Genomic DNA, 18,572 nt, shown 5'->3' on the forward strand with positions numbered 1-18,572 from the left:
ACGGAGACACGCGTGAACGAAACAAGGACCCCGGGCTCCACCCAAAGCTGGCTGCAGGCTTGCTGAAAAAGAACGGTGAGGCCACCAAGGGCTCGAGCAAATGAGACCAAGAACGCTGAGCAATGATCGTTATATTTATTTGTACACACTTGCTTCCAAACTACAATTAATGTGTCTAACAAAGCATATCATGCAAACGAAGATCAGAGGTTCTACAAAGTGAGGAAAGCACTGAATTTATACATCTATCTCGCCTGCTTTAAACCAAATGTTACTGGACAGTTGAATGGCCTTTACATTTCATCCGTAGGTGCTTATACAGAAGGGAAAACCTCAACCGCCACCTGTTCCTCTTCCTCCTCCGTCCGAATTTGGGGTCTTACACGATGTTTTTCAATTAACGATTTAAACATGACCTGTCCTTCGCACACACACAAACACACACACACACACGATCATGTGGCAAAAGCAATGACTTCAAATGTCTCTGACCATCTATAAAAGCTATTCTGAAAGACCCTGATAGAAAGGATATGAGGTGAATTTTTAGACCATTTAGACTCCAAAGAATAACTGCCTTCGGTGGATGATTTTGAATAGTCCGCTAATCCCCTTAAGAATCACATCCTTCCAGGAAGAATATCAACAAAAATCTACGAACAATCACAGGAATAAATACTCCTAAAGTTAAGCAGAGGAGACAAAGACACAGTTATTTAATCAGAAAATGCAAAGCCACCTTTTGTCTTTAGAAAAGAAAAAAAGGTTCTTATAAAGACTTGATAGTTTTCTGAAAAGTGGGGTTCTGTCTACTCACATAAGAGAGGATTCTGAAAGAGATGCCCCAGGGGGTGCTTGCTGTCACACCTCTTCTTTCTTGGGGATATTGAATTAGATCTGAATTGCCCAGTGGACAAAATCTCTACAGGGCACTTCTGAATCTTCACTGAATGTGAGACTTGGGGACCCATGGGGACTGGAGACAGAGCTGAGGAAATGTCCTGCCCCTCAAACCAAAAGGTGGTCACAGAGCCTCACAGAGCAAGGAAAGGGACCCCAGGGATCCCAGGGGAATGCTATCCCGGGGCTCCATCTGGAAGGGGGACAACAAAGCTATCTTTCCTATGGTCCAAAAGTCTCTAGACCTTAGATGGTTATCCCCAGTGTCCATTAAAAACATGGAGGGCATCAGTCTGCCAACACATTCCACCTGATTTCCAGCCGTTCTGATGTGGACTCCATATACCACTGGCATGGGAAAATCCTGCAGTGGGAGTGCAGGTCAGGGGTGCTCTAGCCTGACCCCGTCTGAGTCCTCCTATAGACTCCAAGGGATTGGAATCTTATGAAAGTGTCAGTAATTTTATTTTAAAAACTTATCTTAAAAGAAGAATTGAGTTATTAAAGTTCTCCATAAAAAAGTACAAATAGCCCAGTATACTCGGTTGTTCTACTGGAATTAACAAATTAATTTCTTCCTAAGGGTTTCAGAAAAAGTCTTTGGAACTCGTGGGCCTTAGTGTAGGGTCACTGTAAGGCTGTTTCATGACTGAGACCTACACAGTTATGAACTGACATCTGATCAGAACACAAATCAGAGGCATGGGATTCCTGGTCATACATGATTTCAACTCCCCAAGAGTCCCTGACATCAGAGAATTAACCGAATTGGGGTTGACACGACTTCTAGATGCCTTTGCTTGCTATAACTCAGGTCACCTTCCCCAATTTTCTGTATCTTTTGCAGCAGAAAGATATGGCATTCCCTAGATTTGTTGCGTCGGCCCAGATGGGAAATGACAGAAATGTTTACAGTCTGGTATATTTCATAAAATGTAACCCAAGGAACTCAAGGAAAATGTTTTAAAAACGATTTCTCCACTTGTCAAATTAGTGTGCAGTCACTAAGCAGTAGAGGGGCCCTTTCCTTCATTATAACTGTCATGGCTTTGCTGCTCCTGTAACTGTTAGGACCATCCTATCTGGGTCCCCAGGTCAGCGTCTATTTCTTGATGATGACTGTTGAGTGTGCTCGGTGGGGGAACAGGCGCCCGCCCTTGCTGGGTTTAAAGGGACAGGAAATGGTGTGATGAGCACACACAAGAGAGAGGTGACTGGCTTCATCAGACCAAAGTGAGAAAATGACAGTCAGTTGGTGTTGCCTTTCTGAGGCATTTAAAAACATAAGACTCTCACTTTTCCTCCCTCTTTGGTACTGAGAAGTCAGATCCCAGCAGGAAAAACCCAAATTTGTCCTGCGAAGTGCAATCAGGTGGGAACTGCAGTGTGAAGTTATTTTTGCCACTTCTCCATCCATCCCCGGCTGCCCTAACTCTTGGCAGGAAGCCACAGGAGAAAATGGGTGGGGACCTACTGGCTTCCAGGGTGTGCTGGCTGGTTTGGCTCTGCCCAGGGAATGGTGAGCCCCTCCAAGGCAGGCAGGGGAAGGGGGCCTCGAGGACTAGTGAGGAATTGGCTGGCACTCAGGAGATGTTTCCTGAGGAGGACTAGACTGTGTTTCGGGCAGCAAAACTGCTCTCCGGGACCAGCAGGTGCATCAACAACCAACAGCGCAAAGCCACCGGAAATAGCAGCAGGTTCCTTCCCCAGCTGCCCTCTCCTTCCACGCTCTCCTGGCTTCCTCCTCCTTGCAAAATCCTCCTGGACACGCTCAAGCCCTGCTCTTCTTTGAACGCCTTACTGACCTCGGCCTCCACCAACCTCTCCCTTCTCGGGACGTCAACGGGTGTCTCTCTTGGGCTCTGTGTATTCATCCGAGCAAATAAGTTGCACGCTCTGCTAAGGACTGCAGCTCAGAGACGCGCTCCGCAACCGTCTGCTGGCTTACACCCACCTTGGTTTTTCACCACCTTTTAACCAACCATGTCAGGGGAAGTTCTAGAGTGGCCTACACTCTCTGATTTTCTGCCAAAATTCCTACTAAGCCTAACACATCTCCTAAGAAGGTCTGCATTCACTGGTACTAGGTCACGGGGATAAAAGAGAAGTAGATGTGCCAGAGAGCGATTATTTCAGTTCCTAGGGTCTCCTATCGACCTTTCGAATTGCTTCCCGCCTTCAGTGCACCTCCCATTAACCTCTGCGGGCTGCAGCCAGGAGCACACTCCACGTCCTTCCGTCCAAGCCAAGCATCTAGGGCCTTCAGACAAGACACCAAGAGAAGGACTGCCAGCCCTCTGGTCTGTAGCCTCGGAGCCAAGTTCTGCTTAGAAGCAGCCACCGTCCAAGGGACAACAGGACGCAAGGCGATGTGAACGGCCTCTCAGAGTTACGGACCGAAGAGTCTGGTGGAGAAGTAGCCTGTGCTAGATTCTGCCCGGGCCCTGGACCTCCGCGGTCCTCAGTGATTCGGGCGGCGCTCAGGGGCTGGTCTTTCAAGAGGCCCCCGGTCATCTGCCATCCAAGGTGCTTCCCCTCATTCCAGCCGCCCGCTGCGGCCAGCAAAGCACCCCTTCCCTGCACTTTTATTTCATACGATGCCCGTGAAGTGGGACCACGCCACAGGCTTATATAAATCAATTCCTTTATAAGCTGGTCTAACGGTTGGCAAGGGTTACCCCCATGGTTTATTCTTCCGGCAATCACGGTCTTGGGCTTCTCAGACCTTTAAAACATTTAGCCCTTATCTAAATTTGGTACAAAGCCACGTACCGAACAGGGTACAGCACGGGTAACACTTCACCAGGCCCTGAGTTTTACTGTCTTTCCTTCAAGTTTGTGCTCAAGCCTGCTGTCCCGCAGGCCAAGTGCTGGGCCCCACAGCCAGGATATCTCCTCTTAAGACTCTGCCATGCATTCTGAAAGAATACAAGCCGGCTGAGATGCTGAACATGTTTCCTGGAGAATTATGAATTCGGAAATGTGTTGGCTGTTCGAGGGAAAGCCTGAGACTCCTGCTGGCTTAAAAAACAAGCAGGCAGCGTGGGGCTCGGGAACAAATAGTCCATAACCCCACGAGTTCCTTTCTGAAACTTTCCTCACTGCCTGGGGCTTGGCTGGGGGTTCGTCCTGCGGCTGCTCAGTCCTGGGGCAGGGCGGGCGTCTGGCTTTTTTGTTTCTTAGGCTCATTCTATGAACTGGTCCCTTTTCTATCGCACCGAACGAGGGGTACCTGGTGGGGAAGTGTCCCCCAAATGTGCACTGACCAGGGGGGGGCTGCAGCTCTGGGCGTGCTGGGGCCCTTTTTGAATTCTGAAGCCTACAGCCCGTAAAAGGCGGTGCGGAGGAAGTTGCTCTTTTCCAGGAGGATCCACTGCCTACCCCACCTCTTCCTCCAGTCCAGGCTTTCCAGGACAGACTGGGTCTGCCATCTCAAAGACCCTTCAGCGGTTGTGACGTGAATTTCAGGCAAATAGCCAGAGAGTAAAAATGAGGAGGTGCTTAGTTGAGAAACGCATTTGGGGGAGAAGGGGAAACGGAGAGGCCCCTGTACGAAATGATCCCCGCTTCCATGTTCTTTCTGTTGTAGGAGGCTGGCTTCTCCGAGGACCTTGTGTTGTTAGCGCAGCATCTCGCCACAGAAGTGCTCTTCGCCGAGACCGGAAAGGCCAGTTCGAGCAACAGGTGGGAGAAAACCTGCAGCTTCTGAAGAGTCTGCCGTTAGTGCCAGGGGACGGCGGTTCCCAGGGGCGGCTGGACGGGACGGTTTGTCTCATGAAGTCTGTGATGTGCTGGAGGGAACGGCAAGTCGTGCCGGGGGCGGGCAAGGCGGACAGAGTCCTTCTGCTGCGTCCAAGCTCCTGTCCCTCCCACCCCGAGCCACTAACAGTAACAAAGCTGAAAAGGAAAAACCAAACAAAATCCAGCCCAGGGGCTGCAACAACATCACACCTGCACGAACACACTAGACGTACGGGAGTCCGACACTTCCCGCTGTCCCCACGAGGAAGAGTGGAATAGGAACCAGGACAGAAGATGTTGCTAAGGAGCTGGGAGAGAGTGTCCTCTCAGAGACGATCCCCGACCACAAAACTTTTGTTTGCAGGTAGAATCAAATTAAGCACGTAAAAGAGCCATTCGTTTTCAAAATTAGAGCTACGACAGGAAATTAATATATCTGATACAGTGCCAGTGTGTGGAGTATGCATGGGGTGGGGGTGGGGGGACAGGAGGCAGCAAGGAATTAGGCTAAAACTTAATCATAGAAGCAGATTAGAAACAAGAGCCTTCACAAATATAGCACAGTTGTGTCTTATAAAATTATTATAATACTCTCTTTATACTTGATACGATTATATCAATAATATAGATTCACTTGTAATTAAGGTTTATTATAAACATGCAAAATTCATTGCATGATGCATTTGCAAAACATATTAAAATCCTTCGAGCAATAAAATATCTTTGAGCTGATGCGCATCCAGATTTTCCTGATTCTACGCCCCCAGGTGTGCCATTCAACATGATCTGGAAATGGGGACCGAAACTGCATTGGTTTCCGTCCCTTAGCGGATGTCGGGGGCTGGAGATGGGAGAGATACCGATCGATGGAGACTTATGCTACAGTCAACACTCTGTTCAGTTACTTTACAGCAATACTCTCATCAACGACACCGCAGCCTATTAAATAAATAAGTACAAAAGGGGATGGGGCGTATGCTTCAGCTTCTCAGGAAGTAGGCAGCAAAATATCGGTCGGGGTGGGGGTTGGCTAACAACACTCACGAGTAGTGGCATAATTGCGGATGGCACCCTGGATCACGGAATAATCTCCCAGAGATTAAAATGAACGTACACACACACTGGGTTATCCTTGATCTGAAATGATGTCACATGCTGATTTAGCAAAGTTCTTAGATTTGGCCTCTTAAAAAGAAATGCAAGTATCCAGATAATTTATCATCCAAATAGGGCAGCTGACAGACTCACCAACATTCCTCTGAGGTGTCTGTTTTTTTAAAACCGGTCATCACTGAACCGTGATTGGGTTAAGACAGTCAACGTCTGGTAACAGCTTGCAAACGACTCACCGGTAGGGACTTGATTCATCTCGGGACTGTTTCCATTGAGGCAGAGAACAGAAGCAGCGGGGATTTCCAAGTCTCCCCTACCCCCAATCCCGCCTGGCTCACATTCTGGGGTCCCCGTTCTTGGAGTCCAAAGACATCTCAGGTGGAGATATTTTCTTGCCCACTGGACCGGGACAGGTTCATTTGAACATCTCTGGTTGGGGGAATCCCAATGGTGGAAACTGACAGAGGGCATGGAAGATATATCAAACCGTACCAAAAAAGGGGGCGAGTTTGTTTTTTAGGAAGGGTTAATCTACAGCCAGATGTGACTTCTACATACTTAAACTGAACACTGTACATGATACTGCCTTCTACTAAGATAATGTTCTTGGTTGTAAGACAGAAACCCTGAACAGTTACTCACATTTGGACTAATAACCCTAAAATTTTCAGGCCTCCATCTGGAACGGGAGAAAAGGCCATGGCCTTAAAATTTTAGGGTTAAGGATCATTTCCCACTGCTGGAGGGCTGGGGGCTGGGGAGGCGTTAGTTCTCGGTGGTGAGTTTCATACTGCGCTCTGTAAGATGGGGTGCACAAACTGGGGGTTGACATACGAGAACCCCTCGAAGTCAGACTGGTCTATGTTAGCAATGACCAGCTGATCAGGTGGTGTTAAGACAGGCTGCCCTCGCGTGAAGAACTTGTCAAAGTTTTCTGCACCTTTGCCACACTGTGGAGAAGAGAGAAAAAAGGACAGGTCAGTAATTTTTACCAAAGTACAGGGAGCATGTCTCCGAGAGGCCTCTGCGAGGCTGAGCTTGGCCCGCGCCAATCGGGCCTGGCGAGGCAGGAAGAATTCTGGAGAAACTGCACACCTACTGGATTCAAAAGCCGGGCACAGCGAACAGAAACGCAAACTCACTCGGTCGTAAACCTTCAAATACCCTCGGAACCGAAACCCTCCATGGAAAGGCACTGCTGATAGAAAGGCAGCAGCAAGGACACAGCCTGTTTGATTTCACTGTCATTTCTTAGAGCAAGCGGGCGAGGGGCAGGATACCCACGCCCGGGGCCGCGGGTCACTGTCCACGGTGAAAGGCTAGGATGTTGGGTGGGAGCGCAGGCAGCAACCTCGGGACCGAGAGGCTGAGATTACTGTCCCGCACCCGGCTCTTTGCGACCGTATTTGTAATAAAGTGAAAGCTGTGTTGTGCTTGCAACCGCAGAGTCCTAAAAACCTCACTCGACCAACACTGAGAGAGGTGTGGTGGCAAGGTTGGGCCGTTCACCCTTGGGCCCAGCTGGGCTTCAGTGTATCTAGATCTGTCTGGTCAACCGGCAGATAGGTTGACCCTCGTGGGTGGTCTCAGGCTGGAGGGGGTTTGCTCTGGTGCCCTGAGCAGGCAGAGCCAAGCCTGCTGTCTGTCTTGGATTTTCCTCTCCTCCAGGGTCCACCGGGGTGCTCAACGCAGGAGGGGCTGCGGGCAGAGCCTGGGGGCAGAGCTGCCCTGTTCGAGGCTCCGAGAAACACGGCCGCGTGCACGGCACCGCTCGGGAGCCTGACCCCAAATGGGTGGGGGGCAGGGGTGTCCCCACTTGCTCAGCCACTCAGAGAGTTGTGGCATGTTGAAGTCCCCAGGACCCCACACGACTCCGAGGCAGGGAGGGGTGGGTTTGCACCGGTGATACAAATAATGGTATTCCCCACGTTGCAAATGATACCCTTCTGCCTGCTGGCATCATAGGGCAGCATTGACTAATTAATCATAAGGCACATTAATTCTGAGTTAGCACGGTTTTAAACCAACCAGGCATTCCTGGATCTTTACCGGAGAGCTCTAGGTAAACCGCGAAGGTGGTGGTGGTGGGGTCTCTCCCACTCCCTCGAGTGTGAAAGGGGCAGAAGAGCCATGCCCCCTCCCTGGGCTGCTACGAAGGTTAAGGGTGCAGCGTCTTGCACAGAGCCCAGCATGCAGTGAGGGCACAAGAGCTGCTGTTATTTTTGTAAGGCCGGTTTAGTCTCACAGACGATAGTTTCCCACCTCCTCTTTTACATCTTTCCCACCTTCTAGAAGGCCTCTTTGAGAATCTAGCTTCATTATGGTTTTTCCACCTTCTTATCATCCAATAGACCCTGCTCCTAAGTCTGTTGCAGTGGAAAGCATGTCGTGAGTCCAAAGTAAGGTCTTCGTAACTGACGGCTTCCCTTTCTGGGGGGGGGGGAGGGGGTTCATTTTCGTGAGTGGCCACCCACTCTTAATGGGGGGGGGGAGAGTCCACACAGTGACTACCGTGTGGGGATGTGGGTGTGGGTGTGGATGTGGAGGGAGGCAGAGGACTGTGTGGGGCCCTTGCAGCCACTCTACGGAGGCCCCACGATTGGGCCTGCTCGTCACATGGGTCCTGCCGCCCGCATGTGAGACGGGCAGTTGTATTTGAGGACGATGTTTTTTGGGAACGTGATTAAGCAATACCCACGACCTGGAAGATTTCATGGAAATCCACTCTAGGTGCTCCCAGAGGCTGGGGCATGCGCTCCCTCAAAAAGCGATCGTTCGCATTTCTTTTCCTATTCGCTAATCACGCAAAGGTGAGCAAGAAGAAACTTCTGGGAAAACTAAAAGGCGAAGTCTCTAAAAGGAAGAGGAAGGCAAGCCAAGGTAGACTGTCTTCCGTCCATCCAACCCTAGGCTTGTGGATGTGTTCTGTGAAAAGATGGCACAGGTCTGACCTTTCCTGTGAGTACCATTTTTAGGGGATTCGCAGATTATCTTCCAAAGGGAATTCCAAAAGCCATGGCTCAACTGCCACGTAAACGAAAGAACTAAAAGAAGACTCCCCAAGATCTAAAGAGGGGACCACACAAACATCAGCACCGAGAAGCCTGGGGAGAATTACTCCTAAGGGCTGCGGCAGCTTGCGGAGCTAAGAAGGGTAACACGTGGGGCAGAACCCCTCGCTGCTTAGAGCCTCGTGCTGTGCAGGTTGCCAGCAGAGAGCTAAGGGGGCCCCCGGAGACCAGGCCAGTCTAAGCTCTGCTTGGAGTTCACACTGCACGGGAGTGGGACTGCTGGTCTCGAGACTGCTTGCCTCCGGAAACCTCTTCCTTTTCCTTCCCACTCTACTTCACTCTAGAATGTTCTCTGATCCTGAAGAGAGAGAAATCACATTCCAGCAAAGAAAAACCTTTCTTAAACCTATTCACTGAGGCGAAAGGGCAGGCTGGGAGCAAGGGATAAAAAAGCTGTTCGTGTATTCCAGCCAACCATGGGCAAGAAAGCCCCAGAAACGCTGGAGGCTAAACCTGAGGATCAGATGAGATCCAAGACTCAGAAGAACTTCCTATTCTGAGGGAGCTCCTATCAGACGGATGCCGCTTCCCCCCCCCCCCCCCCCCCGAGCACAAAGAGCAGGGGAGGGGGATTTTAATCATCGGTTTGGTACTATGAGAAATAGAGTCTATTTTTCCACCATTTCCACTATTTCTTAATGGTTAAAAAAAAAACGAGTCTTCCACAACTCCGTGAAATTAGCCCTGAAAGAGACAATCTCCTTTAAGTCAAATTGGAGATGATCTTGACCTACTCATTTTTCAAGATGTTTGTGTGGAGAACTGCAACCATCCTCAAATCAGCACCCATCAATGGCTGAAAAGGAGAATGAAAATCAGTGCTCTTTGGATCCTTGGGGAAAAGATAAAGACTTCAGCAAGGTATTTACTATACTTCAAACATAGAATAGGTTCTTCCTGCTGTCTGCGGGCCAACCTTACTCGTAACTATCGGCTCGTGGGCAGGACTCAGGTGCCATCTTGGATGTTAGAGGCACTGGTGCTGCCTGTGAATGACTGGGTGAGAGCGCAGGTGAAAAACGACGCTGGCCAGGCTACACACATCTTCTCGACCTTCCTCAGGGATGATGCAAGAAGGTTATTACCGCGGCCACTGGAAGGGCAGCTTCCACCATAGCGTGCGACAATGGGCAGGTTTGCGTGGGTCATGGCCTCTGAGCCCTATGCCACCTGACAACCCACGACAGATGCAGGCAGCATTTGCTACGTGTTAGCAAAACCTCTTGGCAACTCGCACCGTCCTCACCTCCCAAGGCGACCCACGCCTGTCACCAACCGAGGCTTTTGCCATCTGGGATATGAAGGACCACATCACTGGTGTGGAACCAAAGATGGAGGTGAGGAGGGCAACAGGGGGCAGCCCAAAGCCGGCTGGGCCAGGGTGTGAGCCCAGGCAGGTCCTCTGGTACTCGTGGAGAGCACAGGATGTCGGTGTTGACAGGGCTGCATTTGACCCCCGAGGGAAAATGGGAGGTACGGTGGGGAGAGGGACCGACTAGAGGTCAAAAGCCCGTGGTACAGAAAATCACTGCATCTCTTTGTATAAGAACATCCACCTTCCAATGCTATCTTGCAGATCGAGGGAACGAGACGTGCAATCCTTTCTAAATGCTCAGGCACGATACAGCCCTAAGGCACAGCACATACAGCACGCACCCACGTACAGGGCATGTCATCAATACGGGAAGGAGGAATGAACACTATTGGTAACACTATTAATAAGCTATCTGCCTCCCTTAGTTCTGGATTCAGGACATAACTCCTTTGTTGCTTTGACATTCTTATCCATTTGGTAAAATCATAATTGATAAAATGAACCCAGAAGTCAGGCACGATAAAGAGGTGACAAAGCACAGAGAGACGCAGGCTCCAGGTGGAATTTGGGGTCACGGCGCTCCCCATCCAGGGCTCTGGGCAGCACACGATCCACTCACAGCCCTGTGCCCCCTGTGGAAGGGCCGTGGGGAGAGACTGAGCCGGCCCCGTGCAAGTCGGCTTCTCGTGATTCTTACCTGGGAGAGGCCACCGAGAATGCACAATACATGTGTTGGTCTCAATTCTGTCCTTTACCTTGGTGTCTCAGTCATGTAGAATATAACCCCACGGTCACTGGTATGGGAATTAGGGTGAGTATGAGTAGCTCGAAAACACTGCCATTACAAAGCAAACCCAAAGGAGCAGGCAGAGCGCGGAACAAAGCAAGAGAGTAAAGGCGCGTTGCAAGACGGAGGAGAAAGGAAACTTACAGAGGTGGGGAACATCTCTGGCAATTACCAGATGTAGCAGGATAGGCTTCGTCTTAAGGGAACCCATATTTCAAGCCCCACTGTGTGGTGATCCTAGTGGAGCGTTAGTAAGAACACTGCATACGTCTGTGCACAGCTTTCTGACTCGCGGTTGGGCGCAGACTTCACTTAAATAACCAGCCGCAGAAATGAGCGCGAATATTCCGCTCTGGGCCACCTGGGAGGTCGTGTCCACACCATGGAACCATCCAGCGAGGGGGCTGGGGTCTCGGGCAGCAGCCCTTTGTAAGATCAGCATGCTCGAGGAACGGTCTTCCGTGCATGACCCAACACAAGCAGGAGCACACGCTCAGGGTTAACAAGTGGGGTTAGTTTGCTCGTTTAGTCACCCAAGGATCTGGAAATGTGCTCACCGAAGGCCTGGATGACCACTGAAGCCAGTGCATTTTGGTACAGAAAGTCTGGAGAATAAGAACGGACAGAGGAAAAGCATTTGGAAAAGAGTCAGTGTCTGCCCTGGGAACTTGAGGGTCAGAATGGCCCGTGTCAAGCGTGCCACAGACCCACATGCGCTGGCACGGAAACACCTCCCAGATATACCGCCGTGTGAAAGACGCGAGATGGAAAATGGGATGCGTGGTACCTCGCTGTGTGTATGATCACACATGCATACAGCTTTCCAAAGGTTACAGAAGGGATGGTGAATAGTGGGACCAGTAGTTGGGGTTAGGGGTGATAGTGTCTTGTCATTTTTATGTCCATCTTAACTCTTTCACCACAGAGTTAGTATTTTAACATTTATTTATTTTGAGAGAGAGAGAATGAGCACGAGCAGGGGAGGGGCAGAGAGAGAGAGAGAGAATGAATTTGCTGTCAGCAAAGAGCCCAATACGGGACTCAAACTCACAAACTATAGTATCATGACCTGAGCTGAAATCAAGAGTCAGATGCTTAACTGACTGTGCCGGCCAGGCGCCCCTAGTTATTATTTTAATAACATTTTTTAAAAAAGGGATTAGGACCTCCTTCACCTCCTGCCAACATCACCTGTGGTGAGAGACTGGAGACAGGTTTTCGTTTCTTAGGTGAAATCAAACAAGTACTTATCTGTTGCCTCAGAGCGAATCTCAGGAAGCTTCGTGTCATTCTTGTGCAGGGGCTGTGCCAATCTTCTCCACGTCGTTCCAATTTTAGTAGACGTGCCGCTGAAGTGAGCACTCGGGCCGATCTCAGGGCCAGTTGTGGTCCAGAGGGAACCGGTTCTATTGATGGGTTTGTTGACAGAGACAGGCTGTAAGCCACCCATTAAATGCGTGGGTTCTTGTAGGTGTCAGAGCCGTGCGTCCGTGACGGAAAGGCTCTGGCTTACCCCGGACCATATTCTATGGAGCAAAAACTTGCGCTCCATTTGGTCTTTCTTTAGGAACAGCCAGCATTAGAGGATTCAAGGCTCCTTTTCCAAAACAAGATGTCGTGACGACCAGTGTTGTCGGCAACCTTCACTGCAGACGAGGGGAGGTCGTCAGTTCACACAACTTGAGGCGCACGGGGTCTGCACTTATCCCGTCCATCACCACGGAAGCTCCCTGAGGCTTGCAACAGAGCCGCTTATTTATATCGATTACGATTTCAAACGTCTCATTCCTCCCCATTTTTCTTTCCAGCAGAAAAGCATTTGGGAGAGGAGCAATCAGAGAGTAGGCAGACTCCTCCCCTCTCATCAACCAAGTAGGAGCTGTCTTAGGCTGGCTTAAAGGCTTACGTCCCACCCGGGTACACCGTGAGGTGGCCGATTCCGGTCTCCAAAGGCTGGTTAGTGTTCACATGTTGTCGGTGAAGCTCCCCGAGTCTTGAGAAATCTCTCAATTTTATTTAGCATCACTCTTGCTCGCACCACTGAAAGGCTGAGAGAATGAGCCTACCTGTGACCGGAGAGAACGGAGGACAAGCAACCCAAGGCATTGAGCACTTAGACAACTGCTCCAAGACCCTTCTTCTACCCGAAGGCTGCGGCTCCGTCTAACGACCTCTGCAGAGCGATTACTAAGAAGGACACAGTTACCGTGTCCTACGTTTCAGGAAATCCACACGGAACATGTAGCCGTAAAGAGGCATCGCCTTTGCAACCTGCTCTCAAATGGTTCCAAAAAAAAAAAAAAAAACCCCACAAAAAACAAAGCACACACAATTGTGTATCTGTACACTTGCACACTCAGAGATGCAGAGAAAGAATGATAAAGCAGAGGTGGTAAAGTGTTAACACGTATGGAATCTGGGTAAAATGAATACAGCAATTCTTTATGGGTGTTTTTTTTTTCAACTCTTCTGCAACATTGAAATTGGAGGTTATCTCAAAATACATTTTTTCAAGATTTAAAAAGGCACACGGCACTGACTTCAATAATTAAGCCACCATCCAACTTCCTAAACAAGCTGATGACACTGAGAAACACCTTGTTTTGTTGCACTCCACAGATGCTGTGTGTTTCACAAACGGAAGGTCCGTGGCGTGCCAGCAACAAGCGAGTCGACTGATGCCATTTTTCCAACTACATTTGCTCACTTCCGGCCTCTGCGCCACATTTCGGTCATCCTCGCAGTATTTCAAACGTTTCATCGTTATTGTGTTTGTTAGGGCGATCCGTGATCAGTGATTACAACCTGATCAAAGTTCAGGTGATGCTTAGCATTTTTTTTTTTTAATTTTTTTTTTTCAACGTTTATTTATTTGTGGGACAGAGAGAGACAGAGCATGAACGGGGGAGGGGCAGAGAGAGAGGGAGACACAGAATCGGAAACAGGCTCCAGGCTCTGAGCCATCAGCCCAGAGCCTGATGCGGGGCTCGAACTCCCGGACCGCAAGATCGTGACCTGGCTGAAGTCGGACGCTTAACCGACTGCGCCACCCAGGCGCCCCGATGCTTAGCATTTTTTAGCCACACGGTGTTTTTCAGTTAAGGTACGTGCATTCTTTTTTAAAAGACTCAAAGCTATTGCACACTTAGTAGGCTACAGGGTAGAGTACACATAACTTTTATATATGCACCGAGAGACCCCAAAACTCACTGACTCTCTTTACTGCCACATGCCCTTCATCGCGGTGGTCTAGATCTCAAGGTGACTGGGAAAATGAACCTGACCATGCAATCACACCACACTGGCACCTACACTCGCTCTCACTGTTCTTGTTCTCTTTGGCTCTTGCTGCAAGGATGACAAAGTCCTGATGAAAGTTATTTTTTTCCCCCTTTTTGATAAAATAAAGACAACAATTTCCCCAGAAAGGCTCTCCGTGACAGACAGGCCTATTTCCAAAGTGCTCTGCTCATCTATCAACTCCAGAACCTATTTCTCGGTGTTAACTTTATAGATTAATCTTTCTCTCTCTCGAATGACCATTTAAGTATCGTGAGTGCTTTTGGCTTGCCTGTGAGCTAGCTATTCTGCTCCTCGGTGCCAATGGATAGAATTCAAACACGAAAAATCGATCGACGTTCCACTTCTGAGAGTTCCGTGAACTGTTATTTATCATGGGCAGGATGAATGGGCATCTGAAGGCGGTTCTTGGGCACTCTATTCACATGAATAATAAATCAGGGTAAAAGCCTACCCAATTCAAAGCAACACTGGATCAGAATCGTGGGCTCATGTGTGCCTCCAAGGGCACACTAAGCCTTTGATTTTTCTGGCAAGACAGAAACAATGAACCCTCCTTCTCTTGGTGGGATCTCAAGATGCTGGGTCAGGTGGGCTGGGCTACGTCACCCTTTCACGGGGGCCCCCTCCTCATTTATCTGACGCCATGGGGAGGTCGCCTGGCCCCTGGCATTTCCCCCTCAGCGACTGAACATTAGCCTTTTCAGGAATGAGATCTGCTTTAAACTTTAAGAAAAGGTACCTTCTTACATGCATCTGCTGAACATTATTAATAAGCCTCTTTGATGGCCCAGCTTGTTGTTCTGAACGCTGATGGTCCTTGGGTCTGTGGATCAGAGGCTCTTCTGCTGTTGTGTTCTCTTTGAGAGAAAACAGAAACCAGCCCGCTTTGTGCCTTTTTTCCATCAAGAAGAGAGAGTTATGTGGCTGCCTCCTCTCCAGGAGAGCACAACACAGCTGGTTTTGTTTTTGTTTTACGACATAAACCAGTACATGACTGTTCCATCTTCCAGAAAATCACCTCCACCTTCACAACGGCGCACGGCGGCCTTCTGGGGGGACAGCGCTGCCAGGACCGGGCTCTCCCAGGGTGGGCCGCCTCGGGGCAGGTTCGTGCTTCCTGCAGGGGGGGCTCTTCCCCCCCTGCTGCCACGTCTGTGCCTGGGCTGGGCGCCTCTCAGCATCCAATCCTGATGGATTCACCCATCCTGAAATTTTGCATTTTCAGTGGCATTCTGGTCTATCTTCAGTGATATCACTTTTGTAGGTAGGAAATTTTTTTTTTAAGTTTATTTACTTATTTTTGAGAGAGACAGAGATAGCATGAGCAGGGGAGGGGCAGAGAGAGAGAGACAGAGAGAGAGAGAGAGAGAGAGAGAGAGAGAGAGAGAGAGAGAGAGAGAGAGAATATGAATGAATCCCAAGCAGGCTCTGCACCATCAGTACAGAGCCCGATGTGGGGCTGGAAACCATGAGATCATGACCTGAGTGGAAGCTGAGAATAGGGAGCTTAACCGACTGAGCCACCCCGTTGCCCTGTTAGGTAGGAAAATTAAAAAAGACGGGGTACTATGGGAACCCCGGTTGCTCCGCATAAGCTCTGGGACTTCCCTCGACTCTCAAAACCAAAAACCCACACCTCATGATCTTGGAGTCATCTTTCATTGGAGATTCCAAGGAAAATTAAAAGCTGAGGCAAAGATGAGCGTCCGAGTTACAAGCACAAACTTGATCTCTAGGAGCACCCTGCAGATAACTGGGGGTGCTTGGGGCCTTACTGCTGGCATTCGCAAGGACCACGGGAGCCGGGCGTCAGGAGGGAACGGTCCTTAATCCGATAAATCTCAGGGAAATTGATTCAGTGGCACTTGCTGAAAAAGCATGGAGCAAACTTCCCCAAGACAGACTGGTTTAGCCAGCCAGGGCCACCGCCACCGCTCCCAGGGGGGACGCTCTCCCAGGGGGGGTTCTCGGCCCACGGGCAAAGCCTCGGGCAGCACCGTTTCTGCCAGTTTTCCCTGCCGCGACAGCGAGGCCCGCATTGCAGCATCTCTGTTTGAAACGACAGAACCGCCCCTCAGAGAATATTCCGCTCGGTATTTTACCCGGAAACTCTTCTGACTATTCAACTAGCTCTGGATCAGGGAATGACGCTTGTCCCTGAGGAAGGGGGGGGGAACGTCAGAGGGTAACTTTAACACGTCGCTAGCTCTCCTCGACGGCCGTGTTGACCCCAGGCGGAGTTTGTGCGGCCTCGGTGACATCCGGACGCAGCCGGCGCTCTGCTGTTGTAAATGTCCTCTCCGGCCGCCCGGACTGTTCGTGGCATGTGGTCCCTCTGAGGCTGTGGAGACGCCCCCCTTCACCCGAGACTGGGGGCCAAATTCTGATGCTGTGTAGACAGGCAGCGTGGTGTAGAGACTGAGGGAAACTGAGCTGTCCCGGGAACCAGAACTTTCTCGTTGACCTCTTAGCCTTGGAGTCTCTTCTGCCCTGGGACAAAAAGTCCGCGGTTCACTCCTGCAGCTGCTCGTTCCTAACCCCCAGCACTGCTTCGCGTCCCCTGCTGCCCCGTCCGCTGTCACCGTGTATGCTTTCCAGCTCCTTCCTTTTCTGCATAAGGTCTCCAGCAAGACGTGGGCTTTTGCCTGGGAAAACTCACTGTGAGCAAAGGGCGTTTCTCCCTTCCCTCTGACCAGAGCTCCTGCCAAGCGGGCCCTTCACACGAAACCCTCCGGCTGTAGGGCCTTGGTCCATGATTCCGGCTTCTGTAGGTGAGCCTGGGGGCCGCTTCACAGCCAGAGGAAACTGCTTCTTCCTTTTGATTTTAGCTAGCCCTTTGTTAAAACCAAAACAAAACACCAAAGAGCCACACTCCAGGAATAAACAAACAGACACACACTGCTCGTGGCTCAACTCCCTGCTGCGGTCGAACTCTGCCTGCAGTGACTTGCACGGCCCCTGGGGAACAGCTCAGTCAGACTCTGGCTCCTGGACCCATGTTGCCCTCTTGTTCCCCTACATCTGAGTTTAGGGCTGCAGTGTCCACATAAAGGGGGAGACCACGCAAATACACAATGCTCCTGAGGATGAAGTGGAATAAATAGGAGACGTGTTTTGTGGCTGACTTTGTTGCATCTCGCCTCTTTCTGGAAAGTGACAGACAAGTAATGGTATTTTGCTTAATACTTAAAGCAGGGTCAGTGTGGGATGTCTACGCTGGTCCCGTAAAGAAACTGTGTTCGATGCTACTGTGGACCTTTTATACTTAAGAAGGCTAGATACACACAAAAGGGAGAAAAGAAAATCCCGAACAGAATGTTCTGAGACTGCCTGCAGCATAATTTATGACTGTCCTCACCCCTCCCCCCACCCGCCCCCTTAAAACCAGGTTTTGCAGACTGAAGGGAAGGGATCCGGAGAGAACCCCCTGGGACCTGTGTCCAGGACGGGCTAAGAGAAGGTAGGGTGGCAGACACAGAAGGGTCCTCTCTGAAACGATGACTCAGGACGAAGTCAACTGACCTGATTAATTTTAGTTTTCCTTCAGTTTGTTCTAAGAATATCTCGGAAAAGTAGCAGTGGGCTTACCACCAGCAGTTTTATTCTTGGAGTAGAGGACACATAAGCAGATTTGATGAGGAAGTTGCTGCTCTAAGAATAAAGCTTGTGCCAACCAGTCAGTAACTCAGCCACCCCAGGGGGGTCCCTTTTGCCTGCTCACGGGCGCCTGTCGGAGGAGACAGATGTGGGCTGTGGGACACAGCTGCTCCGCCGTCTCGGGAGCAGGGGCACTGAGGTCATGGCCCAGTGCCGGCAGAGGCAGAGCTGGAAGGCACGATCCGCTGGCCCCCAGGGGTGGGATGCGGAGGGGTAATGGAGACTCCCCGGGAAGCACTGAAAAGCGGCAGGTGGTATGAGTGAGGAGGCCTGTGTCTTAAAGACTCTCGGTTCACCTCTAGGGATAGAAACGTTAAGACCGGCCGACGCTGGTTACCACCGACAACCAGGAGCCTGGCAGACGGCGGTCACTGAGACGGAGAGATGGTGCAGCAGGGGGAAGGACACAGGTCCCGGTGCCAGAACACCGCCTGCCAGCTGTGTGTCTTCGGGCAAGTTACTCAGCCTCTCTGTGCCTTAGTTGTCTCAACTGTACACCGGGGACACCAGGACCCACTCTGTAGGTTGGCTGCGAGGGTTAAATGAGCGACGGGGTGGGCCTGGCGCCCGGGGTTTGTTAAACACGCGCACAGAACGGGAGTCCTGTGGGAAGAGTCTCGACGAAGGTGGCCAAGCCAGAGTGGTGGCTGGCGCCCACTGCTTGCAGCGGAGGCCGTGGCCAGCG

The 18,572-nt window shown here is 50.5% G+C and overlaps 1 protein-coding gene and 1 non-coding gene across 4 annotated transcripts in view; both read right to left on the bottom strand.

The window, feature by feature from the left end:
• Positions 1-116: 116 nt before the first annotated feature.
• Positions 117-18,572, bottom strand: part of PRKCA (protein kinase C alpha) — a 403,084-nt gene continuing 384,628 nt past the window's right edge. For all 3 annotated transcript variants that reach the window (XM_023244469.2, XM_023244468.2, XM_045044862.1), the window contains one exon: positions 117-6,704. In XM_023244469.2, the coding sequence (XP_023100237.1) occupies positions 6,540-6,704 (165 nt within the window). In that variant the 3' untranslated portion in view covers positions 117-6,539. The remainder of the gene's footprint in view (positions 6,705-18,572) is intronic.
• On the bottom strand, positions 12,183-12,289 carry LOC111557879. Its single transcript, XR_002738295.2, has one exon. It is a non-coding gene; the product is annotated as a U6 spliceosomal RNA (small nuclear RNA).

Source organism: Felis catus, chromosome E1, assembly GCF_018350175.1.
Source record: "Felis catus isolate Fca126 chromosome E1, F.catus_Fca126_mat1.0, whole genome shotgun sequence".
Taxonomy (NCBI): domain Eukaryota; kingdom Metazoa; phylum Chordata; class Mammalia; order Carnivora; family Felidae; genus Felis; species Felis catus.